The sequence below is a fragment of the Lolium rigidum genome, chromosome 4 (assembly GCF_022539505.1).
Source record: "Lolium rigidum isolate FL_2022 chromosome 4, APGP_CSIRO_Lrig_0.1, whole genome shotgun sequence".
Taxonomy (NCBI): Eukaryota; Viridiplantae; Streptophyta; class Magnoliopsida; order Poales; family Poaceae; genus Lolium; species Lolium rigidum.
This window is the reverse complement of record NC_061511.1, coordinates 37,347,536-37,374,342: the sequence shown is the minus strand read 5'-3', so window position 1 is coordinate 37,374,342 and position 26,807 is coordinate 37,347,536. Positions and strand designations below refer to the sequence as shown.

Here is a 26,807-nt window from a genome sequence, read left to right as displayed (position 1 = left end):
TTGCTTCTTAGGGTGGGGGCGCTAGCAGTTATCTGGGAGCTTTGGCTAAGTAGAAATGACAAGATTTTTAACGATAAAAATTGCTCTTTGTTGCAGGTCATCTACAGATGTACAAGTATGCTTCGTTTGTGGTTACCTCTTCAGCGAGTGGAGAACCGAGACCTATTTACGGAGGTCTGTACACGGTTGGAGGCTACGACGAGGGATACTTTTTTCCTACATGGGTGGCAGCATAGTCTACGGATTGAAGCCCCACCCACACCATAGGCGTCATATGATTCATCGCTTCGATATGTATTTCGCCTAGTTTTTTTTTTCATCTTTTGACTTGAGACATTTAAACGGCTGTGTGCATCCTGGTTATGCAGAGTCTGGATGTAATTGATTTTGAAAGTAATAAAGCATCCTTTATCGATAAACATGTAGAGATCTATGTTGATGTTGCTCTTGACAGAAACCATAGAATGATAGTTATTGTAATATATTCTCCTACTTCCCTGATCGTATATATATAAGAGTTTGCTACATGCTTTTTAAAATCCAAAAACGAATTATCATTTTCCACCTTATTTTTACCATCGTTATAGGATGGTACGCCAAGACGCGACACTAAATCTAGTTAAATTAAAATTTGCATGTGAGCCATACATTTCCACTTTCCTTATGGTTAACCAATAAGAAAAGGTAATATATATTTCAACGGACGTATGTCCACACCGACGCGGTTACGCCTTAGTCAAATCCACATGAATAGATAAGCCTGATAGTACGCCAAATGCATCACTAATACGACTTCTGTGTTACCAATGAGCAGCCTCCAGGCCATGCATGCAACCAACCGCTCAAGTTAACATATACTACTACTACTACCTTGACTAACCGGAAACGGAGCCTCTGCCCTCTCAGTGATCTTTCTCCGAAACCAATGACAGAACATGCTTGACCAGTCAATGGACGCTTGACTAACCTCTAGTCGCGAGGCCAATTTGAAACCATGATTAATGGTTTTGTTTCCCTAGCGCAACATCATCAAGGAAAGTTGTTGCATGTCATCTTACTTTAGAACAAGTACAATAAGAGCAATTCCAATAGTATAGCCAACTGTTGGCTATAACAAGATTCCATGTCATTTGTAGTCACCATATAGCTAACATGTATAATAGTTGGCTATAAGAATGAACTACTTTATTAACACATGGCCCACATTTCACTCTCACAAAGTGCCTAGGAGCACGTGCAAGAGCTGGCTATTGCATAGTAGCCCACCTCTCTTCTCTCTCCCCTTCTCTCTCCTCCAACTCATCTAAGATATATTATTTAATGTCTTATAGCCAGCTGACTGGACTCTATTGTACTTGCTCTAAGCAGTCAGCTGGCTATAAGAGATAAAATATTATAAGTTTGCTTAGTTGGAGGAGAGAGATTAGGAGAGAGAAGAGAAGTGAGCTCTTATCTAATAGCCAGCTCTAGCACGTGCTCCTAGGCATTATGTGAGACTAAAAGGTGGGCCATGTATTGTAAAAATACTACATTTTTATAGCTTACTATTGTACATGCTAGCTATAAGTTGACTATATATGATGTGATTGTTATAGTCGGCTGCCGGCTACACTATTGTTCTTGCTCTTAGTTGGAGGTAAAAGTTTTGTTCTTATCAACTCTCGCTATTCATTAATATAATACTGTATGTATGTAGGGGCCGACACGGGGTTGCCGGTACTTCTATTGGGCTCCCAAACCGGCCGACTATGTTTGGGGAGCGCCGGTGTGGCCCAAAAATTGCGCAGAATCCTAATAGGGCTATTCGGGTCGCTATGGGGGTCGTCGGTGGATATGTTCTAAGCCCCTCCCAGGGACCAATCCTCTCCCCCCTCGGGGTCCTCCTCCACCTTCGACGCATCACCGTCGTTGTCTTCCGCCTCCCCCATGACCCCCACCCCCTCCTTTTCGCGTGCTGCCATTGACGACCTTTCGAGGTGGTCTCCAAATTATAGGCCAAAATCAATGGATTCCACGAAGGGAACTCAAAGGAAACAAAGGGATATCATGGGGGATGAGCTAGATGTGCCACCGATGGGGCTCCAGCCAGTCGGATTCCTCATGGGCGAGCCTGCTCTAGCCAAGTGAGTCCTAGAGTACAAGACACAATTTTCGCAAATTATGTAATGTTTCATGCTTGTTTTTAAAATGCTACAAAGTACGCTTTCTTTTGCTGCAAACAAGTGAGCAAGATGCTAGAACACTTCTTTGTTATCAGGAATATTTTGAATGCTACATGGGTGTTTTTTGAATGCTACAAACTCATTTATGTTTTGCTGCGAACATGCGAGCGAGGTTCTACAATGTTTCTAGGCGTCTGATGTGAATCCTTGGTCAATGTTGCACCGATGCTACATTATCTTGCTACGGGGTGTCGCCGGACATTTTTTGTGTGACACGTTTTTTCTTTTGTTTTAGTCGGACCCCTTGTTTTTGGTTCAGTGCAGCAGTTGAGAGATTTGGGAGGGATTGGACATGATACAATAGCACAAATTTTTGCTCAAAACAAAACGTCTTTTGCTCCAATGAAAGCATTTGCAAGATAAGGGGCTAGATTGGACGCGTCTCGATCATAGGAGTAGGGGGATGATCTAGGGAAAATATCCCGGGATGCCCAGCACTCCCCGAAGTCGACTTTCAAGGCCAAGTCAACTAGTCAAGTCCAGATGAATACTAGAGTTAACCATATCCCTAATGCATCACCAAACCACATTAAGTGTTACTAATGAGCTCATGCAACCTACCCTCCGCTCAAGTGGCGCAATTTTTTACACGTAGAGAGTAGTAACATCTAGCTAGCTCGATTCCCTATATATAAGTAGGAATAATGGAACCGTAGGCTGTACCCTCATTCTGAAAATGGTCAGATCACCGGCATTCTTGCTGTTGGCGCTGCTTCTTGCGGCCACCGGCGATAGCCTCACCGTGAGGCCAGACTGCCAGGAGAGCTGCGGCGGTGTCGACATCCCCTACCCGTTCGGCATCGGCACGGACTGCTTCCATCCGGGCTTCGAGATCACCTGCCTCAACAACACGATGCCGGTTCTGCCGGCGTCCACCGGGGTTACACAGGTGCTGGAGCTGTTGGTGATGCCGCGGCCGGAGGCCCGGGTGATGCTGCCCGTGGCGTGGATGTGCTACAACTCCGCCGGCAACGCCACCGGGTCCATGGAAGGCGGAGTGAACTTCAACACAGACAACGTCTACCGCATCTCCAACACCCACAACGAGCTCGTCGTCCTCGGCTGCAACACCTTCGCCTACACCATGAGCTGGTGCACGGCCCACTGCGACGACGCCCTGATCGCCGAGTACACCTTCTACAGCGGGTGCACCACCTATTGCAACGACTCCCGGAGTGCGCGGGACGGAGCCTGCGCCGGCATCGGCTGCTGCCACATCGACATCCCACCGGGCATCGGCGATAACTTGATGAAATTCGAAACCTGGTCGCGCAAGGACTTCAGCCCCTGCGACTACGCCTTCATTGTGGAGAAGGGCAGCTACACCTTCCGGGCTGCCGACCTTCACATGAACAACCAGACCAGCATGCCGCTGCGGCTGGACTGGGCCATCCGGGACAGCAACATCAACTCCACCGCCTCCCTCTCCTGCGCCCAGCTCTCCCAGGCCAACAGCAGCAGCGCCTGCGTCAGCGACCACAGCGAGTGCGTCGACTCCACCAATGGCCCCGGATACGTCTGCAACTGCACAAAGGGCTACGAGGGGAACCCATACCTTCCCCACGGATGCACAAGTAAGCCTCCGCTTAATCTGATTTTTTCTCCGATTTGTCTTGATTTAAATTTAAATTTAATTAAAATAAACTAAAGCAAGGCTCTTTATTAGGGAGTGGAGGGAGTATTAGATATTTTACTCCACCTCTTCGTAAATATGAGATCCTTTAGGACCCCTTTGATTCATAGGAATTATAGAGTAATAGTGTAGGATTTGAATCCTATAGGAAAATTTCCTACACACAACTTGTTTAATTCATAGGAACATATTATGTAGGAACTAATCCTATAGGAATCTTGTAGTGCAAATCCTATAGGAAAAAACATTAGGTCATACCTCATGGAAAAAATTCTTTTACTACAATCAAACAAATTTCATGTTCCCATAGAATTCAAGTATGCATGACATCCTAATCCTATGTTTTTCCTATTACTATGTTTTTCCTATCCTATGAATCAAATGAGTCCTTAGACATTTTAAATTAAACTAAATACACATCATAATGAGTGAATCTACGTGAAGGATGCAGATTCGCTGCACATGAGCAACAATGCTCCTAGTTTTTGAAATCTTTGAAATTTGTACTTATATGTTTCAAAAAAATCATAAAATTTATTTCATAAATACATACACACGTCATGGATACTCATGCCAAGTTTCCGTAGAAATTATGTTATATTTTAAGCCACAGTAAAAGAACAAATTTATGGGTATGTATAGGGATAATTTTTGTCAGAAATTTGTCCTTTTTATATAGTTCATAATACAACATATTTTCTTCAGAATTTTCTACAGTACATTCAGGAGGTTTGTATGTATTTGCAGATTTAAGCTCAGATTTTTTGAAATCCCAAAATATGTTTTAAAAAAAAACTGGGAACACCGGTGCTCATGTGTTGAATCTACACTCTAGAATTAGATTAGATACATAATAAAATAGATGAATCCAAATATAGCTAAAAAAGTCATATATATTAGTGAACGAAGGGAGTAGATGTTATAGATGTTAGCAAGATACTCCCTCTGTCCCATGTAACATGTCTGAGATTTGTCAAAATTTAGATATATCTAACTACTATTTAGTGTATAGATGCATTCAAATTTTGATAAATCTTCGAATGTTTGATGGGACTGAGGGAGTACATCCGATTAATACATTTGGTTGGTTCCAAGGAAACCGCAAGATAGTTGGGTATACTTTAAGGGTGTGTCTAATTCTCAATTCACTTAGTTCTTAGTGAGATTGCACCATCAAATATTAACTGTAACCCATGGCCAGTACATACCACAAATCAAATCTAATTGCTTAGATTCTTTTCTTAGATGCATCCCCATTTGCAACTAAGAAAATTTGTTGCAATCCAACTTGTAACTTATATATGCATGAATTACGATACAATCGAACGGTGTACGACTTGATTGAGAACTAACTTAGTTCCCAGCTAGCTGAGAATTATAACAAATTCTACAGTTCAAATATTTAGAATTTGAATTATGAGTTCTCTATTAATCTTGAAGCGAATGCCTTATCAAAATTTAAAAGTTAGAATATATAATTTCACATTTGGGATATGGTGTTTTGTCTCATAGGTCCGAATACAACTGTTACAAAAAATGCATTTAAATGTATTTCAAAATATCAAGCATATAAAAAAACAATTCTACGTGTACACCCAGATATGCTATGTTCACACACAAAGTCTTGTTGAAGAAAAAAATACTTTTTGTGAGTTGTGTAAAAAAGACAAAAAAAGTCTCAGAAGCTATTTTGGAGCACTGAGAATTATCTTTTTTTTTTTACAAAACTTACAAAAATGTCACTTTTTGGGGAAATTTTTATGTGTGAACATAGAATGTCCAGGTGTTATGCACCTTAAAAAAATTATAGTGTTTTTTCTACATTTTAAAGTATGCTTTTCAATTAGTGGGTGTATCTACATCTATGCGTAAAAAAAACATTTCGGTTTTGGGAGTACCTATTCCGATTTGAAAGTTACAATTTGGTTGTAGAAATAAAAAATAAAGAGAAACAAGATATCATAGATAACCGAAGGGGCCAAGTACTCCATGGTAGCTTGCTTTTAATGGTTGTTTAAACAATATCCTTCTTAGTATGACCATGTCTAATAGCGCTCCTTTCATTCCTAGAATATAAAGAGCTTAGAAATAGAACAAGGATAGAATTGGGATATCATGGCTACTTGAATCTTATGGGAGGATGAAGTGTTTTAAATTGTAGTACAGGATTTTTTCATGACGTATGATGTAATATTTTTTTCTACATGATTTCTATAGAATTAGTTTCTACATGATTTTTTCCTATAAATTAAACTATTTATATATAATTTTTTTCCATAGGATCTAAATCGTACACAGTTCTTATACAAATCCTATGAATAAAATAACCATAGTAATATAAGATAATCATTCTTGTACAGGAAAATATAGGATCTATCTAGCAATGAAATCTTGGATTTATGTTTTAGAGCAAACACCTACTACGAGTCCTAGTAATCCTCGAATGATTTATAAACCAAACGCTCTCCATACCGACTAGACTCTGTAACTTTGACTTGCGACGAAGTAGCTAGCGTAACTTGTATCAATGTCATGTGTAGGCAGAAGGTAAGAAAAAATACTAGTAGTATAAGACGGAGGAGAGAGACTTCTGCTTAAAATTTGTTATCAAGAAGATTTCCTGGGGCAGGGTAATCCGTGTTAATTTTTCTTATCCAATTCATTTATGATCTAGCTGTTGGATTAACGTCATGATTGGTGATGCAAGTTGGGCGATGTCTTCCTCATCAGAAAGTGACCTTAAGAGGATCTCTTAAAACGACCACCCAGGAAAAAAAGGTTTAGGGCACATAAAAAAGTTTCTGGGGCAACAAAAAAATTCCGCCATACAATGTACTGTAAAATAGAGCAGCGGTGTCGTACAAGGTGATGTAAAACTAGTGCCCTAAATTTGGAATGCAATTGAAACATCAGATCCGACGGTGGTGGTGGTGTACCTGAGCTCAATTTTGGTGGGCGCCGGTCGCCGGAGGCCGAGGAAAGGTGACGAGGGCAGGGCAGGGGTCGGAGGGGAGTCAGGGGATGCTGCCAAATCCGGTGGGTCCATGGTGACTGAGCGCAGACGACTTGGAAAGGAGCATAAGCTCGCCAACGGTCACATGGTGGTCTCGGTAGCCGCTAATCGATGTCGGTGGGCTTGTTGCGACAACCATCTTTAACGACGCCGGGGCGAGGGACGCATGAAATCGACAGATTCGACCAACGTAGTCCCGAGATTAGGCGGTGGTTGTGGCTTGTGGGTGTTGCGACGGACATCAGAAGAGGCGGGAATGACCAGTGAGGTGGCATCGGAGAAGTTTTGTTCAAGAAATCATGGCGGCAATGTGCTACGGTAAGAACACCCTAGATACTCCCGATCGGACTTGTTACCCCTGGCAGCTCTCTGGAATCTCTAGACTAGGTCCAACAATATTTTTTCTGCGTACTTTGTTCTCACTTATGCGCACCCGGGATCAACTTCCCGATCGGCCATCCATCCTCAAACTGCTCCATGCCCAGCACAATTAACCTTAGAGTTATTTGGGGATGAGCTTCCAGAAAAAATTGCAATTTGTTGGTATGAGTATCATATTAATCCTATTAAGTCTTGGGCCAGGATGTCACACTCATCCCCCTTAGAAGATCGATGTTCTCGTTGATCAACCCCAAGACATGAACTTCTCCTCTTGGCACGTGTCTGTGTGTCTAGTGACGAAATATGTGTCATGCCATGTGCCACGACAGGACACTCCAGCCATGCGCCACATGCTTGATCCCTTGACATGGGCACGCATGTGTAAGCATGAAGGTTGGCTCTGATACCATCGGCTGGAATCAGGGTGCGATGGAAATGACCTCTGGTGGGGAACTTTCATTGTAGCTATTATAAATGCGATAGGTAATAACGAAGAACGAAAAAAGAAATCACAACATGTAATACGTAAAAAATCACTAGTGCCAGCCAACAAAATTTCACTATAATCGAGAGTGTTTACGAACTCCGTGAGTTATCAATGAAGTGATTGACCCTAAGCATTGTCTTACAAGATGTATAAATAAGATGTATAAATAGGTAGTGATGATGATTGACCAAGCCTACCAACTATGGATCTCGCTTGGCTCCATTGTTAGCCTTCTATTCAATTTAGATCACAATATAATAATAGGGGTTGGATTCCCTCAAATTTTACATGACAATATATGGCAACCACGTTGGTTCCCAAATATACAGCACCAAGGACCAAAATATAAATCTGACCAAAGAATCGCATATCCTTTTAGGAATACATTGGAGCAGCGGATTTAGCTCCATATGCCTTTAAATAATGCTTGGGCCCTATTTTGCACCACCTACTGGAGACGATTGTAGGAGTCGGTGTCATCGCTAGGACATACATGTTTAGTTTTTAGATTACCCGTTGTGATAGTTAAGGTGTTAATTGTGATCCTATCAAAATTCTGTACCGTATTTCAATTTTTCTAGTGCAAATTTAAGATAAAATTTACAGTATAAAAAAAATCAAATTACACTACAAGTGGGATTTTATATATTGAGATCCCACTTAACATCCTAGTGATAGTAAGATAGGAGCTAACACGCATGCTACCTAAAAAAAATGATATGTCGCAAGTTATTGAACATGAGAGAGAACAATTAAGATTATATAATATGTTACCATAAGATGACTATTCCAAATATAAAAAATGAATTTACAGAAGTATTAAATGAAGATCACTATGTTATCACACTAATAAAACTCCCAAGGACCCTAGAAATTTTGGGAGGAGGACACAACAAAGAAAACGAGGATGATTAAAGTCAAGGTTAATCATATTGGGGAGTAACTTAGACTAGTGATATATGCTATGTTACTAGTCTAAATTAATGTCTTCATAATGTGTAGTAACTTATATATTGTTTAATGTATTGGGTCATTTATTATGTTGTAGTCTCATTTTATCTTCGAGTGTGTATGTTACATGTATGATGTTAATATCTATATTAGTTTCATTGTGAGATGTCGCCGAGACCGTGGCCACAGCCGAGCTCCACGGTGGGATTCTTTCCACGATGTCCTATGGGTGGAATTTGGACTGAATTAGCAGGGAATCTTTATGAAATGTCCAAAACCGAATACAAAAATGGCTAGGCCAGGATGATTCTCGTGGTACGTGTTGTAACCACACCAGAATGGGTGTAACCAAACCTAGCCTGGGAGGGGCCTTGAGACATAGGGATTATTTTTCGATAATGGGCATTTTATTACTTGTGAAGCAATATTTCCGACCTCTGCATAACTAGTATGCACAGTACATAGCCGTACCAATATTGTCATTACAACCAAAAATCAAAGAAGTTCTCGACAAGTGCTCAAAAATAAAGGAAGTGAAAGAGAAAACGTCTCAGGAGGAGGAGTGCCCAGGCGGGGGTCACGCTGTCATCCATGTTGGAAAAAAATATTCCTCGCCGTATCCTCCAACCGTGTAGGCACCTTCGTAAATAGTTCGCCATGCTCCACCCGCTGAAGAGTCAACCTTAAACAGATTGTAGTTGTGCACCGGTAGATGACATGCATAAGAGAAGAAGATACATTGTTAAAAACCTTGTTATGTCCACTAGCCCTAGTGACCAAATAACGGCAATCGCTCACGTCCTAATAAGTAGCTTAAATATAGTATCCACACCATTGAGCTAATTGCCAAAAATATTCGCAACACTACGTGGTGGGTACAAGGTAGAACCTATTTGGATGGCTGAGCATATAGATCTAGCAAATTTAGACTAGAAGAATAAATGCTTTATCGTCTCGTCATGATGACAAAAAAACACACTTTTTACTTCCCCGCCAATTGCGTCTATCAAGGTTATCCTTGGTGAGAATCACACCACAGCGAAGATACCACACAAACACCTTTTTTAAGTGGTATCTTCATCTTCCAATTTTTTGAATAATTATGGATAGGCTTGGATTAAATCATTGTACATGGAAGCCATCGATAATGAACCACTGCCAGTAAGGTTTCATCTGGCCCCTGCATTAGATGTACCGAATCTTGACGTTGTAAAAAGTCATTCCATGATTCTTATCGAGGTCCAATGAGACTTCTTCCGAACGACACATTCGATGGGGAAGTTTCCAACACCTTAGTGAGAGGGTCACCTTTGTAATGCACAACATTGAATAGTGCCGGGTATTTTTCTCTGAGCGTGGCATTACCTAGCCATGTGTCCTCCCAGAAATGAATTTCCGAACCATCCCTAATACATGAAGATCCGGATGGAAAGATGAACCTCTTCATCGCCATAAGAATTTCCCAAAAATGTGAATCTCCAGGTTTTCAAAAGACCTGAGACAATGCCTTTGAGCTGATGTACTTTCTCCTTAGGAGTGTTTGCCAAATACCATCCTCGGTAACTAACTTGAACAACCATTTATCAAGGATGGCCCCTGTTCTTGACCTGAAGGTCTTGGATTCCATGTTCTTGACCTAGAGGTCTTGGATTCCAAGTCCACCTTAGTCACTTGGGCAGCAAAGCACATTCCATTTAGCCAGTCGATACGTATGCTTCTCACCTTGCTGGAAGAATCTTGATCGGAAATAATCTCATAGTTTTAAGACTCCGTTAAGAAGTTGGAAGAAAGATATCATATACAATACAATATTTCTTAGTACATCATTGATAAGAACCAATCTTCCACCTAGGGACATTAATTTGCCTTGCCAACTACTTAATCTAATTTGTAGTCTTTCATCCACCATTTCCATTCGGCGTTGGTAAGTCTCTGATAATGAATCAGGATTCCCATGTACCTAATAGGAAATTAGCCTTGTCTGCAGCCAAATAATTCAGCATACAAAGCAACATGGTCTTGGGCCTCGCAAAAAAAAACAACTCACTCTTATGGAAGTTGATTTTCAGACCCGATAGTTCCTTGAACGCTAAAAGAATTAACTTCAGGTTTCTTGCTTTTTCGATATCGTGTTCCATAAAAAATAATTGTATGATTGGCATATTGAAAAATGGAAAATCCACCATCAACTAGATGTGGAATGAAACCTTCAATTGGCCCTAGACTTTGCACGTTCCATCAAGATAGCGAGCATGTCTGCCACTATATTAAATAGCATTGGTGATAATAATGGATTACCCTGTCTGAGCCCCTTTTTGGTTTGAAAGTATTTGCCCCCATTATCATTGACTCCAATTGAAACCCCCCCCCCCCCCCCCCGAGACAAAGCTATGCATCAAAGCACAAATCATCAGAAAAAACTTTCATTCTGAGAGTCTGTTGCAAGAAAGACCACTTCACCTTATCATAGGATTTCTCGAAATCAATTTTTAAAATCACCCCATTATACTTTTTCCGATGTAGTTCATGAAATGTTTCATGAAGGGAAACCACCCCATCGAAGATGTTACGCCCTTGCATAAATGATGTATGTGATCACATGAGGGTGGAGTTATGATTGAAAAATTGCATGGACTACCTACAACTGATGGTGTAGTAACCAGACGATATGTTTTCCCTACGCATATCGCCATTGGTTTGTGATCACATGAGTTTTGAAGTTCATGGATATCATACATATTATTTTAGAAATATGATTTGTGCTAAAAAAAACTACTGAGGACAGATGATTTTGGTGTTCATTAACTTGATCATAGCTTTTTGCCTGCAGTTTCTATTCATGATGTAGATATCGATGAATGTGCACGTCCACGAGAGGAGTTTCCTTGCAAGGGTGTATGTCGCGACACCGAGGGATCATATAGTTGCATATGCCGTTCAGGTTACCGGAGTAATGGGGATCCAAGAGAAAACCCATGCAATCCAAACTTCACACTCGCAGCAAAGCTTGCCATAGGTATATGCATACTAATTTCATATTTAGTCTCCAAAATTCTCTCCAAGCCACCAGCATTAGCACTAATACATAACTTACTATCACAAAAGGGTAAAACTCATAAATTACACAACTCAGATGGGTTGAAAAAAATGCATGTTTGTGATAATGTAGACGTGTAGAGCTATTTGTTTTATATTTTCATACGACTCTGCAATCATATTCATCTATGATAGCTTGGTGGGAGCTTAAAAAGAACCACCGATACGGTTAGGTAGTGCTTCACTAGAATCATCACATTTTATAAGGTATTCTCTTGGGATTCTGTGAGTCCGTAAATGACTATATCGGCAAGAAGAACCCATAAGCATAGGCTTTAGGGAAGCGGGCCAATTGATTCACCATCTCTACTGAACATATGTTGAACTTCTTCTTGAGCTCTGAAATCTGAAATTTGTGTGAATTTCAAACCCATTCTGCTCAACTAGTCATCACTCGGCCTCATTCGCCAACACCTCTCACTGTTCATGACATGCCCCGTTATCCTCTATGTTGGTGATAGACCTTATCTGAAACCACATCAATGATGTTGTCCAGATGTGTTTCATAGATCGATGCAATTTTGCTAGTGACGCGCTTCATCAAGAACCATTGAAAAGGCATGGTGATATGATGAACATCCAACTGACGAGCTGCTAGGCATCATCGGCACTCTTAGATGCAATGACTACCTCTTCAACGAGGTTTACCTAGGGATACCACTCCCTGATAATAAACTTACCAGGATCGCTTTTCCCCGCTTTTCACTAAGCTGTGAAAGTACCTCGTAGGGTATAAGGCGCACCTTCTCTCATGGAGTGGGACCACATCCTAGTGAATGGGATGCTCTCCACAAGCCCACCTAAGCAATGCCAGTCCTTGAGATCATGGCGGGGATGGTGGAGGCCATCAAGGCCATACGCCACACTTATCTTTTGTTATAAGGTGCATCTGCATAAAAATAAGGGCTCACATGTATGGGATGATGTAGATAAAAAGGCGTATCTAAATTAATTTTCTCATAATTTTAGAAAAATAAATTAACAATAATAATGACAAATCTCACGTGTATCTCATTGCATGATCTATTGCAGGCATCAGTCTTGGTATATCCTTGTTAGTGGTTGCTCTACTTTTAGTACTCATAGTGGTCCAAAAGAAAAAACTGGATAAATTATTTGAAAAGAATGGAGGCAGAATACTTCAAAATGTGAAAGGCCTAACAATTTTTTCAAAGGAGGGATTGAAGAAAATAACAAAAAATAATTCAGAGCTTCTTGGTAACGGAAGCTTCGGCAAAGTCTACAAAGGAATTCTTCCTGATAATACCATGGTGGCAGTTAAGGCCTCTATCAAAGTAAATGAAGCTACAAAAAAAGAATTCGCTGAAGAACTGAAGATCCATTCACATATGATCCACAAGAACATTCTCAAGCTCATTGGTTGCTGCCTGGAGGTGGATGTTCCAATGTTAGTGTACGAGTTTGCAGCTAATGGGAGCCTCGAAGACATTCTCCATGGCAATAAAAAACAAAAACTTTCCTTGGACTTACGTTTGGACATAGCAATTGGGTCTGCAGAAGGGTTGAGGTACATGCACCTATACACAATTCAAGCCATACGACATGGTGATATCAAACCAGATAATATACTTCTTGATGACAATCTAACACCAAAAATCTCTGATTTTGGGTTGTCAATGCTCCTTAAAGAAGAATATTTTGCCAAAAAGGTGGTTGGATGCATGGGTTACATTGACCCAGTGTTCATGAAAACTGGGCTCTTAACACAGAAGAGTGATGTTTATAGCTTCGGAGCAGTTCTGTTGGAACTCATTACCGGAAAGAAAAATGTATATGATAAGAACCATAGCCTCATCATTGATTTTTGCAAACTTTATGAGCAAGAAGAGACAGGTAGGGAAATGTTCGATAAGGAGATTGCAGCGACCGACGAAGATATCTTCATCCTAGAAGAAATTGGCAAGTTGGCGGTCGAATGTCTAAAAGAAGATATAGAAGATCGACCCGATATGACAGAGGTAGGAGAACGACTTGTGATGCTTAGGAGAGAAAGAAAGGTTCAAAAAATACCAAATAGAAGTCCTAGCCTCTTTGAGTATATCAATATGGATGATTCTGCTAACAATACTAACATAAGTGGAACTAGCAAAGCTACATGTTCGGTGCATTCCACTTCAACAAGCAAAGATTTCGATGCTAGTCCATAGGTCAGTAAATGCATTTCAGTGGCATAAGAAGATGCCATTTATCAACAATATATTGTTGTACCTCTTGTAAGTTCCAGATATACATGACATTGTTGTAGTGTGTGGTGGATACTTTGTGTGTGTAAGCGACCAATATATATTGAGCTAGTGTATGTATGATAATACATGGAGTCTGTCGAGTATTTGGCTATTAACATGAACTAGAAGATACTCCGCGTGTTGCAGAAGGAATTTTAAAAATATAGCTTGTAGATATCAAAGAAAGAAACAAAATGCATCATGTGCGCATTCAAATAAGAAACTAAATGAAGCGGATGCAAATTTTATAAGTACTGAATCAATATCATGTATGCATTTTAAATAAGAAATTGAATGAAGAGGATGCAAGTTATATATCAATAATGTAACCAAGTGCAAAGTTCAACAGATAATGTGCCCACATGCGAATACCTCTCGAATGAGTAATTCTTTCTCAATTGCTCATGGCTTTTACCATACGGTTATGTTTATCATTTTTTGTTGAGAGGTATACATATATAAATATGTAGACATCGGCATTGACTAAAAATTAGATTATTTTCTATAATGAGAGTTGATGAAAATTTAGAATATATTTTTTTAGCATGAAGGATATACAAACCAATGAAGCCTGCAAAGAGATAACACCAGACCTAGCCGGCAATCCCATCTCCTGGTTGCCTGCAAAATCTGAAGTAGTATCACCAATGCAAAAAAAAAAAAAAAAAAAAAAAAAAAAAAAACTTGAATCTTGCACACATTTACATTTCCCGAAGCTCTCAAATGACAAAAATATGCTCTGAACATAGTACGTTTTGTGTATCTCAATTCGTCCTACTGTTGCTGCAAATATTAGAGGAACTAGATGATGCCCCACACGTTGCTGCAGTATTTCATAGTTAACATTAGAATTTTCAGTCAGGTGAGCAGCTGTAAAATCATGAAGACATGGCTAAAAGTGGAAATGAAATCATGTCAACTTTCTTCCAGCCTATGAACATTATTGTCCATTCCTTACAATGCTATTTTTTTAGGGGAAATCTGTACAATAGTTCTTGCAATGACGATCGCTAGATTATCCATTGGTTGAATACATAAATAAGACAAACGCTTAGTAATAAATGTTGTCCCATTTTTCTAAAAATGGGCAAAAAAAAACATTGGATGAATCTCACATCTGGATCGTAAATCACGACCAACAAATATATACGTGAGATTATTTTAGACAAACTCAACTTACGACCGATTTCATGTAAATGCACCAAACATTTGCTGGCAGAAAGTCACAAACCATGATAAACCAATATGAAAAGGATGTAAACAAAAATATATCGAGCAGTGCTGACATAGCTAGCTCCAGCTAGTCTCATATAATACAACCTAGGAAAAAATAAGTAGAGACATACCTCATATTTTCATTACCTTTATTGTATGCCTATGTACAAACAACCTCAAACTGTATCATATAAGTATTTCTATGATCAAGCAATGAGCTACGCTCCAGCCACAAACAACATGTATAGAACCAGCATATGTGAATGTGGATAACTTACATGGTGAATTAATTTATTTATTTGGTTCCCCTGGCATTTAGGGGGACGACATGGCATATCCCGTTTCGATGAACCTTTGGACCTGTAGAGACTGAGCAATGTAATATATTGCTAGCGGAATTGATGTTGTCTACACCTGCCAATTCGGGTGACAGAGTTTCTTGGGCCCTCGAGCCAACTGGGCAATGATCCACCTCTTCGCTCTATCGAAGGATGTGTCAGGGTATGCCAAGGATATATGGTCAGCGGCTATTCCCCCCAAAATCAAAATCTTTACCTGGAAATTGGCTTGCAATAGGTTACCTACAAATGAACAACTTGCAAATGGCATGGCCCCTCCAATGGTATGTGTGTATTATGTGGGTTACCTGAAACAGCTGACCATGTTTTCTTCAATTGTCATCTTGCTAAGTTTCTCTGGAGCGGGTGCCCTCGATGAACCAAGATCCTTTTCCCGGTTCTTTGATTTGTTAAATTCTCACTCGGAAAAATCCAGGAAATTTATTTGGGTCATGTTTGCTGCCCAGAGCTGGGCCTTGTGGAAAATCCGCAACACGTTTTCTATTGAAGGGGGTTTCTCTCAACAACCCGTTGATTGTGGTTTGAATCTATTGTCCTGTTGCAGCAATGGCGACCACTCACAAGAAGTAAAAAACTTGAAGCTGATGGACGAGGTGATCTCCATGATGAAGACTTTCTTCAATGAAACCTATACCCCCTGCGTCCTTGGCTGCTTAAGGGTTGTAGCATTTATTAACCTGTACCCCCTGCGTCCTTGGCTCCTTAAGGGTTGTAGCATTTATTGTACCGTTCTGTTTCTTAGATTACTCATAGTGGTAGTATCATAGGTAGTAACATCACACACTCCAAAGCATTTTGATGACATGGCATGATAATAAATGAAGAAAGAGAGTGATGTGGTAACTAGCTATGTTATTTTAACATCGCACTTCTCAAAACAAGATGGGTCTACAATCTAATAAATATAACATGCATGATACCAATATGTAACTATCCACTATGAAGGTATATGTTACTACCCTATGTTACTACCCGATATGACTAGTCTTAGTCCTGACTTGTTCGAGTTCTATCCTCGTAACTGTATGTGGTTCTCTAGGTTCGAGTTTGGTGTTGATGATGTGTTGTAAAATCTTGAACTATGGTTGTGGCTTAATTAATTTAAAGTTGTGCATTATATGCATGTTACCTAAAAATTAATTAATTTAGTTGGATCTGTGGCAGTGGCCTGCCTGCAAAAAAATGCATAAAAAGAGTACAATTCCACAGAAATTTAGCTATCCAAAACTCCGAATAGCAGATGACGAGCAATAGGACCTATTCAGATAGTTAAAAAAAGCTCTTGTCAGCGTTCACCATGGAGTTTGGAGGAAGGTGAGGAGCCACCAATCCTGCTGCTTAACCGTTGGGACTAAAAATTCTTTCTCACATCGATGCCCATCCCAAGGGGCATAGGTGTGTAGCAGGAATATCAAAAGGAGTATGCCTAGCTCACCCTTGAGGACGCATGAAAGTTTCAGTCCTCACGAGGACTGAGCCGCCAATGGAGTACGGCAATCTAGTAGCAATGAACAGAATCGTCATTAATTAATCAAAAATAGCGTCGATTAAGAATTTCAACTTCATTGTGATGAGCTAGAGCAGCAGTACGTAGCACGCCAATGATCTCCTACTCCCCAGCTCCTGTCGGCGTGACTTCTCCGGCGCGGCTTGCCGCTGGCTGGAGTCCTCGCCTCCTCCGGCCGGGCTGGCCATGTTACTAGGTCGCTGCTCGCCGGAAACGGCCGGCCATGTACAGTGTAATGGCTCCAACACGAATCTACAACTCATGTCCCCAGCAACTCCATACGTATACTTCCTTGGATAAATTCAAAACAAAATTACAGATTGGTGAAACACATAGAATAAGATTTTCTTGATTACGTTTTTACCCCTAATGTTGAGGTACTCCTCTGTTTTGTGAGATGGTACTCCGAAAGGGAGACGATAGAGTACCATGTAAGATTGATCGTTGGATTAGGATAACTGGACAGTCCATATTCATTTTGGGGTACTGTAAAAGCGCCCCGGTGTAATCGGCGAAACAGAAAAATAACACCTCTTCACCTCTGGATTAAACCCAGCATATACAAAAGCTACAGAAAAATTCCAAGGATCTATAGCCTGTACTCAATGAATGAAAAATCCGCATCTTCGCAACGTCAAGGTATCTTCACGAAGCACGTAACTTGAACAAAGTCCAGGATTTACCACAATCCACTTACCGTCAGGTGCCTCACTCAACCGCAACAGATTTGGAAACCTTCATAGAGGTTCAGGCCAACCAAGGAGCCTCCTAGAGAAGTAGAATGGTGCAGTCAATGAACGTTAGTGGCAGAACCATATCAATTCCGAACATTGGTCGGCTTCAACCTGTAGTTTGTGCACCAGCAGCACAGTGGTTGCACAGAGTCTGCATATAAGGGAAGAAATTGGACACATGCTCTAATCATGACCTGTAGGTACACAAAAAACTACTGCAAGTACTCCTACAACTGGTATTCTGGTAAACATGAAATTTATACACAAAAGACCACTGTAAGGATTCTTCCAACCGCATTGATATAACATGTGCAAACATACTGCGCAAGAACAAAATATTCAGGCTTCTGCAGACCACAATGCTGCCTCTCCAACATATTGGTATAAGGCCATCTATACCTCTATCTTCTCCTTTATTGGACTCCCGGGCTCTTATGAGATATCGTATAATGCCAGTTTTGTTTTTGCATCTGAAATTCAAAGAGTGGAGAATGAAAAACATGGCAGTTTGCAATTTACTTTGGAGAAATAAATCCAAGAAAAAAAATCAACAAATATAATTAGAAATCACACCGATGGATATTTTCTCGGGCAGCCCTTGAAGTGGCATTTGATCTTCTTAGTTCCATCCTACAAAATCACATGCATTTGAGAAAAAATAATCCAAAAGAGGAAGCCATTTGTACAGGACGTAAATTATGTGGTATGGGAGTGTTTGGTTTGGCGCTTACATCAACATGCTGGTTAGATTTTTCATGAGTCTTCCTAGCATGCTTGTCAGGAAACTCCTCAGTGCACCCTTTGAATAGACAGGTCGCCATCGAGTTATGCATTCTTCAAAATGACTTTTAAGATTCTCTGTTCTTGTAAACTTCATGTCGCACCGTCCACATGGGATACATTTACCGTTCTTATGGACTTCCCTACGATGTCTGGTCAGAGTGGATATCTGAATTTCAAAGTTACCGAGAATGAAATGCAAATCAGTTTTACAGTTTACTGCAGTGATAGAAATCCATGAAAACAAAGAACAGCATATGTAATTGCAAATCACACCAATGTAAACATTCTCTTGCAGCCCTTTGAGTTGCATTCAAGCATCGCATTGCCATCCTACAAAATGCCACGCATTTTAGCAGTAAATTATGCGGTATGGGAGTGCTTGTTATGTGTTTACCTCAACATGCAGATTGGTTTTCGCATTATTGGTCCTTGCATGCTGTGTTGTTGCCTTCTGTCGCATTGAAATGTTCCCGAATGGAACTGTTGGATTATTTTGATGCACTGTGGTTGGATTACAGCTGCAAGATAGATATTCTCAAAAAAAATTAAATGTAAGAATAGGCTCCATTAAATGGAGCATTTTTCCATGTGCAAATTCAATAAGGAAATTGAGCATCTAGATAGGAATCTATGTAAGAATTACTACCTCCGTATGGGATTATAGGGCCGGAGGGCCAATTTTGAGAGGACCAAGGTAAATTTCTATTGGTGCTAGATTTTTGTGTGCAATCAATTACATTTAGGATAATTTCTCTTTTCTTACCTTGGACAATAGTTAGCCCGTAGTTTGTGCATGCATTGGCTTCTTTTTGACATGGCATGGGAGAAAAGGCAAAAACCCAACCAGCGAGTGAGAAAAAAGTGGAGGGGTGAGATGCAGCGCATGTAGCGAGGCTTAATTAACTCTCCTCCTTATAATGTTTAACAAACAGAAAATGGCCTCCGGCCCTATAATCCCAAACAGAGAGTAACAAACACAAGTGTTGCGAAATAAGTTCTATGTGTGCAGATTATGTTAGTACAAGCATCATTGCTTGTCCAAAAGAGATTAATACTAGGAATATAAGCTATTCCAGCAATCAGCACTATATGCAATTAACTTCACATGCCTAAGCCAGGTGAATTGATTTCATTAAATTAAAATTAAGAAGGTTTAATCATCTCAAAAAATACAATTAGAAAACGAAATGCTTATGAAGCCCTTTTCCAACAGCTACTAACACACAGTTGGATTAGCATAGTTCCTTTTACCTTGATGGTGAAGGAATGTGCTGAACTAGCTCTTCAGGACAAGCATTGCTTGTTGCTTTTGTTTTCAGCTTCTTCCTCTGGCCACCAGGCTCTTCATCTGTCAGGTTGTCTACTCTGACCAAATTGTTTCTCTGAAATTTAAAGTTGCCGAGAATTTTTAAAAAGGTTTGCGGTTTATATTGCAGTTTCCTATAAAATGCTAAGAAGTATGTACACCTCGCATTAGTAAGAAATCAATGATAGCAAGAAAGAAACAACTATACTTTGCATAGAGGCTTCTCCGTTGTTGCCGGCCGCCCCATTGAACTGTTCCGGCATTGGACAACATGACTTGAGCGAGTCCTAGCACCCATGGGATGAGCTGCTTCTGCATGAAGTTGAAGGACCATTAAAGTTTTGTTTTTCTGTGCTCAGCCGCATAACAGTTGGTGCACTTACCCTTCCTTCTTGGTCTCCTAGGAAGGTCACCCTGCTGTGGACAGTTCGATGCATCTTTGTTCAGAGGCTTATGTTCTGTTGTTGCCAGCTGCCCGATTGAACTCTTCTGACACTGATCTGTCGGATTATTTTTCCGCACCATGGTTGTGGAGATTATCTCAGACTCAACCACAAGAGAATTACTGCAGCTGTGTGCATCGATTGATGCAGAGGCCGGGGCCATGCTCCCATATCTATAAAAAAAAAACCACAAGAGAATTACTGCAGCTGCAAGATGGATAGGCTCAGTTTTTGAATTGTAAGAACATACGTCATTAAATGGTACACTTATATGTACAAAATTAATAAGGAAATTGAGCATCTAGATAACAATCTACGGTAACAGACACTACTATTGTGGCGTAAGTTTTATTTGTGCAGATTATTTCAAATCATCACAAAGCCGAGAGTAAAAGTTGATTGGTGCCTGTCCGAAATAGATTAATACTAGGAACATAAGCTATGCCGGCAATCAGCACTAGTATACAATTAAGTACATTCTAACTTCACTATCCAAAATGTATACAAACATCCATGGCATAGCTTTATTAACATCAAGCCCAAGTCAGATGATTCTATTTCATTAAATTATAATTAATAATAATATCAAGCAGGTTTAATTATCTTAAAGAATAAGCCTAGAAAATGAAAAGCTTACGAAGCTCCTTTCTAGCAGCTAATAACATTAAGTTTGATTTGACATAGTTAATTTTACCTTGATGGTGAAGGCATTTGCTCATCCAGGTGCCCCAGCGTTGTTTCAGAATTATCTGAAGAAATAACCGTCTCCACAGGCTGAATCATAGCACTGCCATCATCCAGGTCTAATGCCACAAGGGGAAAATAAGACAAGGAAGATAGATCAGGACAGCGTATATTACCAGCTACTGACCACAAAGTCTTGCATGAAAAAAGAAATGATACCTATGCCTGTATCTTCTGGAGGAGGTGTGGATCCTGAATTGGTAGTTGGTGGCCATGACATTTGGTATGGGTAACCCCATCCAGAAAACTGAAACTTGACCAGCAGGCTCATCTTCTGCAAGTCCACCACAAAGTGAGGGCCGCGGCGGTAGGTCAGTACCGCTAGCCCATTGGTCACCGTGCAGACATCACACACTCTGGTAGAATAAGGTATGCCAAGCACTTTGATCATGGGGACTTCCTCCTTGAAGTTGAACTCGAGCAACGCATTATCGGCATCAAGTTCCCAAACTTGCAACCTAGGGATGGCGGCCCAGCCAACCAGGCCTTGAAGGCACACGAGGTAGCCCTTGCCATCCTTTTTTTCTTGAACGGAGCCTGTGCCATCCTCGATCTCTCCTATCGAATACCCTTGAGAGATTGTCTTCCATGGGAGATGGCACAGCGAGAAAACCATGACGCGTGTATTGAGCACGAGCAGGGAAGCGTCATCATACTGCCAGAATATGCGGCTCGCGGCATACATTGGCATCAAGCCCCATTTCGGCAGCTTACCATTCCCCAACGGAGGACTAGCCCACGGGTGGCGCTTCCACTCGCGAGTGCCGGAGTCGTACTCCACAGCTCGGAACTCCCGGCGATGGCGGCGCTGCTGCACGGATACCACACGGAAGCAGTCGACGGCTAACCGCTGGCCACATTGCGGCACTGTGCCGTCGAGCAAGCAGTGTGCCAAAAACTCCCCCTCAACGTTGGCATCATCCGGACGGGGCTGAATCGGCACGGGCTGGCCCCCGGAGAGTGGGCTGTAGACCCACAGGGAACTATGGTTGTCCCGGGAGAGGAGTAGGACGCCATTGCGGCAGTCCCGGAGGCGCCACCGGTGGCCATTGTCGAGCCTTGCGAGCGTGAAGTCACCCTTGCGTGTGACGGCGGCGATGTCCCGGTGGGCGTCGATGTCGCTCCCGGGGACATCGGAGCATGCTGGGAGGAAGAAGGGCCGCGGCAAAGACTCGTGGCCCCCATCCGAGACGAAGATGCCCATGAAAGGCGACGACGGGTGGCGGTCGCGGAAGCCGGAGAGGACAGAGGAGGCGATACGGCCCCAGCGGCGGCAGGCGAGCACGGCGCGCGCTAAGGACGCCGAGGAAGGGAGGCGGAGCAAGATCTCACCGATGGTGCCGTCGTCGAGGCCGTCGATGGTGGTGGCTGACGCAGGCACCCGAGGAGGTGGAGGAGAAGGGGCCATCGTACCTCGCCTCGGGCAGGCGAGCGAGCGACCGAGCATGGTCCTCCCCGGCAGATCTGGAAAGTGGTGGCGCGCGCGGCAGCCGGCGTCGAGGAGGAAGAAATGGAAGGCCTAGCGCCGGGCGGCGTGGTGGATTTGGAATGCGGCTTGGCTATTCCCCTCGTTCGACCCGTTGGAGTAAAATTAGCCTAGCTCAGAGTGAAGTGAAGTGAAGTGATAGCTGAGAGTGAGAGGTGGGGCCGTGCGCGGCGCGGCTAGCCAACCCAGAGCACGCGTGGACAGGTACTCAAATCACCCTTTGTCCCACTCGTTCGCGCATCTCCAAGGCGCGACCTGAGCCGCGGGTCATCCGCGGTGAGGTAATCTAGCCCAAATATACGTCTCAGATGCGTCTCTACGGACGCTGCGCGGACGCGGTAAGTGTCCGCTCGCGTCTGGCGGACGTTTCGTCGGGCCGGCCTGACAGCGACCCTGCATCGATGCGTCTTCTCAGGCGCGCGTTCTCGTTGTTTTCGTCGGGCCGACGCACTTCCGATGCTAGTCAGTTTAGTTTCAGAAAATTTGGAAAAGAGGTTGTAGCCTTAAATTAGCTCAAATTTGCACCAATTTGAAGCCTCTCAAATTACGGCAAATTGAGGTCCGAAATAAGTTCATCACACTTTGCATATGGTACGGCGCAAAGTGGAGTCCAAAAGGGCACAACAAGGCCTGAACAACAAATGAAGTCCAAAAGGAGGCCATCGTCGGGGCAGGTGGTGCCATTTCGTCAAACAGGATGCGGGGCACAGGCATGCTCTCCTCCGGCAGCTGGCGCGTCTTGTGTGTCGCGCCCGGGCACCACTCACCGCTTCTAGGCATCCGGTTGAGGGCGGGAACCGGCGCCCCGTTGAACTGCATCGGCGCCACGCTGGAGGCGAACTGCGACGCCGGGTGGACCTGCAAGTGAGCGGGAGTTCCAGGGCGCAGCTGGGAACTTACCGAGCTCACCGAAGAGGCCGGAGGAGCGACGCCGGTGATCACCTCTCGCTTGACGAGCATGTAGGCCTCCGCTAAGGTCGGATGGAGGCCTACTTGCCCGACGCCGACTTTCATCTTCATCTGCCACGCCTGACCGACGTCCATGGTGGCGGACGTTGCATTCCTCTCCTTCAGGTTCTTGCGGCGGCCGCGACGCTTCATGGCCTCGACGCCTTTCTCCTCCTTGGACAACACCTTCTTTGTCGCCTTCGCCTTAGCATCCCGGCCGCTGGTGGCCGGCCCGCTTGCCTTCCGCCGGAGCTGCAGCCTCCATTCTGGCTATGGTCGTGGCTATGGAGGGGGGGGGGGGTGTGGGGCGGCGGCAGGTGCGAGTGTTACCTCGGAATCCATGGTGGTCGCGCGCGCGGGTCGTCCTGAGCGGTCTCAAGCGCCAAGGAGGACGGGGTGGCGGCGAGATCCGCCGGCGTTGGGGAAGAAGAGGCTCAGTCAGGGTCGCCCGCGCCGAGGAGGAGTTCGCCGCCGTCGAGGATGTGGAGAGGGCGGGGTCGATTTTGAGTTGAAGTGAGGTATCTGCATTGAATGAAGTGAGGTGAGGTGGGTGGGATGCGCGGTTATTACTCCTGTATTGTTTGGAAAGATTCGGAAAGAGCAAAAAAAATTCTCTAGAACAATACCAAGTTTAAGCAAAAAAAAATTGCTATTTTTTAGAAAAATACCAAGTCTAAGGCAGAGCAGCTCCACATTGTGGAGTATACAGTTTTGATTACAAATTTGACTAGAGAGGCCTATTTGTAAGTGCTGAGTTGGCAGCACACGTGGAGTAAGTTGATTTCCTAGCATTCTCTAGAACATACACTATCTAGGAGAAATGGTCACCATAACCAACTTAAACAACCACGGAAACCAGGGCATGCTTTGCTAACATACTAATTCACCTTACGAAGAGTACAATTGCTGAATCAGTTCTGATGAATGAACTGACAAGCATGTGGGTACATTATCCATATATTCATCTTACAAGAGTTTGGCCTAACATGATGCATCTAGCCAAAAAAAAAAATCGGAGGCCGTCAACAAAACCTCTGCACCACAGAATTAAAAGCCACCAAAGCGAGCATAGACAAAAAGAACTACATACATACAAACTAGCTAAAACTGGATACAACCTGTACATGCCAACACTAGGAGCTGTTCCTAAATACAAGCACACAAAAGATCAGCTGCCTCTTCACAGATCACCTCTAATGAGCCTACCATATATTATGTTACACCTCAAAACACCTCTCTATTACCTTGCTATCATCTAACTCGACTGATCAAGCCGGTCTCGGCGAAGCAGGCTTGTTACTCCCCTTTGTGGATGACGATCTCGAGCCAGCCAGGCTCCGGTTGCTGCTCGGCTTCCTCTGCAGCTGGGGGCGAGGGCTGCTCCCTCCCTCGGCATCATGCAGCTGCTCCAGCACAGTGATAACCTGCTCCATGGTTGGCCTGTGCCTGGGATCCACGGAGAGGCACTGCAGCGCCAGCGATGCGGCCTTCTGGGCCTTGGCGAGGGAGTACTGCCCGCCCAGCCGGGCATCCAGGACGCGGAAGATGCGCCGCTTGCTCGTCAGGTATGGCCTCGCCCATTCCACCAGGTTATGCTCGCCGTTCGGGCGGTTCTTGTCAACCGCGCGCCGCCCTGACAGCATCTCCAGGAGGACCACGCCGAAGCTGAACACGTCACTCTTGGTGGTAAGATGGCCTGATGAAATGCACACAAGAAACTTAGTTAAGTTCAGCATCATGGTCGATGACGTGACAGGAGTGACAAATGCAATCATGATTCTGGTATGTGCGGTTAGATTTTCAGCAACAAATTTGTGTATACGAGGATTCCGAAAGTGGAATGGCCAACCTACCTGTTGCAAGGTATTCTGGTGCGGCATACCCATATGTCCCCATCACCCTTGTGGACACGTGGCTCTTGTCACCAGTCGGCCCGTCCTTTGCCAGCCCAAAATCTGAGAGCTTTGCGTCATAGTTCTGAAGAAGAAATATTGTGACTATTCTGCTTGACAGATCGAGATATTTTGTGGACGTAAAGGAAAAATATGTTTGAAGACTATGCATATACATACCGCATCTAGTAGGATATTCGAGGTTTTGAAATCACGGTAGATGACTTTGGCCATGTCGCTGTGGAGAAACGCAAGCCCTTTCGCCGCTCCGTGTGCAATTTTCATCCGAAGGTTCCAGGAGATGGGCTGGAAATGTGAACTCCCTGAATGTTGGAACACTTTAGCATCATTCCTTCAAAACTGGAACACCACCAAATAAGAAGATTAATAGGCCAGGCACTTACTCCTAAAGAGATGATTCTCTAAACTCCCACGAGGCATGAACTCGTACACGAGAAGCCGTTGTTCATCTTCGACACAGTACCCGACGAGCTTCACAAGATTCGGGTGTGATAGTTGTCCAAGGTAATTCACTTCAGCCTGCATGCGCCCCAAACGAACAGCAAGTTATACACAAGTGCAAAACTGAAATAAACAGAAAATTCCATTGCCAAGGGAGGAATTTGTCACTAACCAGCCATTCCCTATGGCCCTGATAGCCTTCCTGGTTAAGCTTCTTGACGGCAATGACCATCCCGGTGCCCGGCTTAGTCGGTGCAAGGGTATTCTCATCGATCCACCCCTTGAAGACTGACCCAAACCCTCCCTCGCCCAGCACACTGTCCGGCCGGAAGTTTCTCGTGGCGGTCCTGAGCTCACTGAAGGCAAAGGCCTTGACATTCGCCGACTCGAGAATCTCGCCCTCGCTGCGTGGCACCGACGCAACCGAGGCATAGCTGCCGGAGTTGCTCAAGGCTGCCCCATTCCTGCTAGCGTACCTGGAATTCGTCCCTGAAAACCACACGGCATGCAGAGATCAGACACGATTCGGTCACATTTTAGCGCAGATAATAGGTAGTTGCTCCTTGTACCATTAATCTTAAAAATGAAGAGCAAAAAGTTTCATCATGGATAAGTTACTAGGTCGTGCTAAATTACGACTTTTCCTCTTTAATTTTAGCCCAGGAGAAGAAAACTGAGCATCAAGCACAGGACAGTCAATTACATTGAAGAAAAGGGATTTAGCCAAAAGTATATATAGCAGCAAAATTCGAGCTTCCCTCTCTGTCTAATGCTACTCTGGAAATAAAAGTCAGACAAAGTAAACTGTGGCATTTACACTGGAAGCTTCCTCTGCTAGCTAGCTAGGCTCTGTAAGGACTAAGGAAAGACATGATCCACACACATGGAACAGTCCAAGA

At 43.1% G+C, this 26,807-nt stretch overlaps 2 protein-coding genes and 3 long non-coding RNA genes across 5 annotated transcripts; 1 reads left to right on the top strand and 4 right to left on the bottom strand.

Moving 5' to 3' along the window:
* The first annotated feature begins 1,926 nt into the window (after positions 1 to 1,926).
* LOC124646912 (wall-associated receptor kinase 2-like) lies at positions 1,927 to 13,951 on the top strand. The gene is made up of 3 exons (XM_047186953.1): positions 1,927 to 2,123; positions 2,907 to 3,796; positions 12,816 to 13,951. The coding sequence occupies exons 1-3, from the start codon at positions 1,927 to 1,929 to the stop codon at positions 13,949 to 13,951; spliced, it is 2,223 nt and encodes a 740-aa protein (XP_047042909.1).
* A 4,057-nt stretch (positions 13,952 to 18,008) lies between these two features.
* Positions 18,009 to 18,779, bottom strand: LOC124706057. The gene is made up of 3 exons (XR_007004255.1): positions 18,576 to 18,779; positions 18,418 to 18,474; positions 18,009 to 18,314 (listed from the first exon to the last, which is right to left on the bottom strand). It is a non-coding gene; the product is annotated as an uncharacterized LOC124706057 (long non-coding RNA).
* A 124-nt stretch (positions 18,780 to 18,903) lies between these two features.
* On the bottom strand, positions 18,904 to 20,165 carry LOC124706593. The gene is made up of 3 exons (XR_007004484.1): positions 19,879 to 20,165; positions 19,022 to 19,145; positions 18,904 to 18,957 (listed from the first exon to the last, which is right to left on the bottom strand). It is a non-coding gene; the product is annotated as an uncharacterized LOC124706593 (long non-coding RNA).
* Positions 20,166 to 20,453: 288 nt separating this feature from the next.
* On the bottom strand, positions 20,454 to 21,354 carry LOC124708833. Its single transcript, XR_007005350.1, has 3 exons — positions 21,280 to 21,354; positions 21,071 to 21,179; positions 20,454 to 20,498 (listed from the first exon to the last, which is right to left on the bottom strand). It is a non-coding gene; the product is annotated as an uncharacterized LOC124708833 (long non-coding RNA).
* Positions 21,355 to 24,417: 3,063 nt separating this feature from the next.
* On the bottom strand, positions 24,418 to 26,416 carry LOC124646910 (receptor-like cytoplasmic kinase 176; the record flags this gene model as incomplete). Its single annotated transcript, XM_047186952.1, has 5 exons — positions 24,418 to 25,250; positions 25,408 to 25,531; positions 25,627 to 25,769; positions 25,851 to 25,986; positions 26,081 to 26,416. Coding segments are annotated over 5 exons (1,167 nt in total), but the record flags the coding sequence as incomplete, so codon positions are not given.
* Between the last annotated feature and the right edge of the window lie 391 nt (positions 26,417 to 26,807).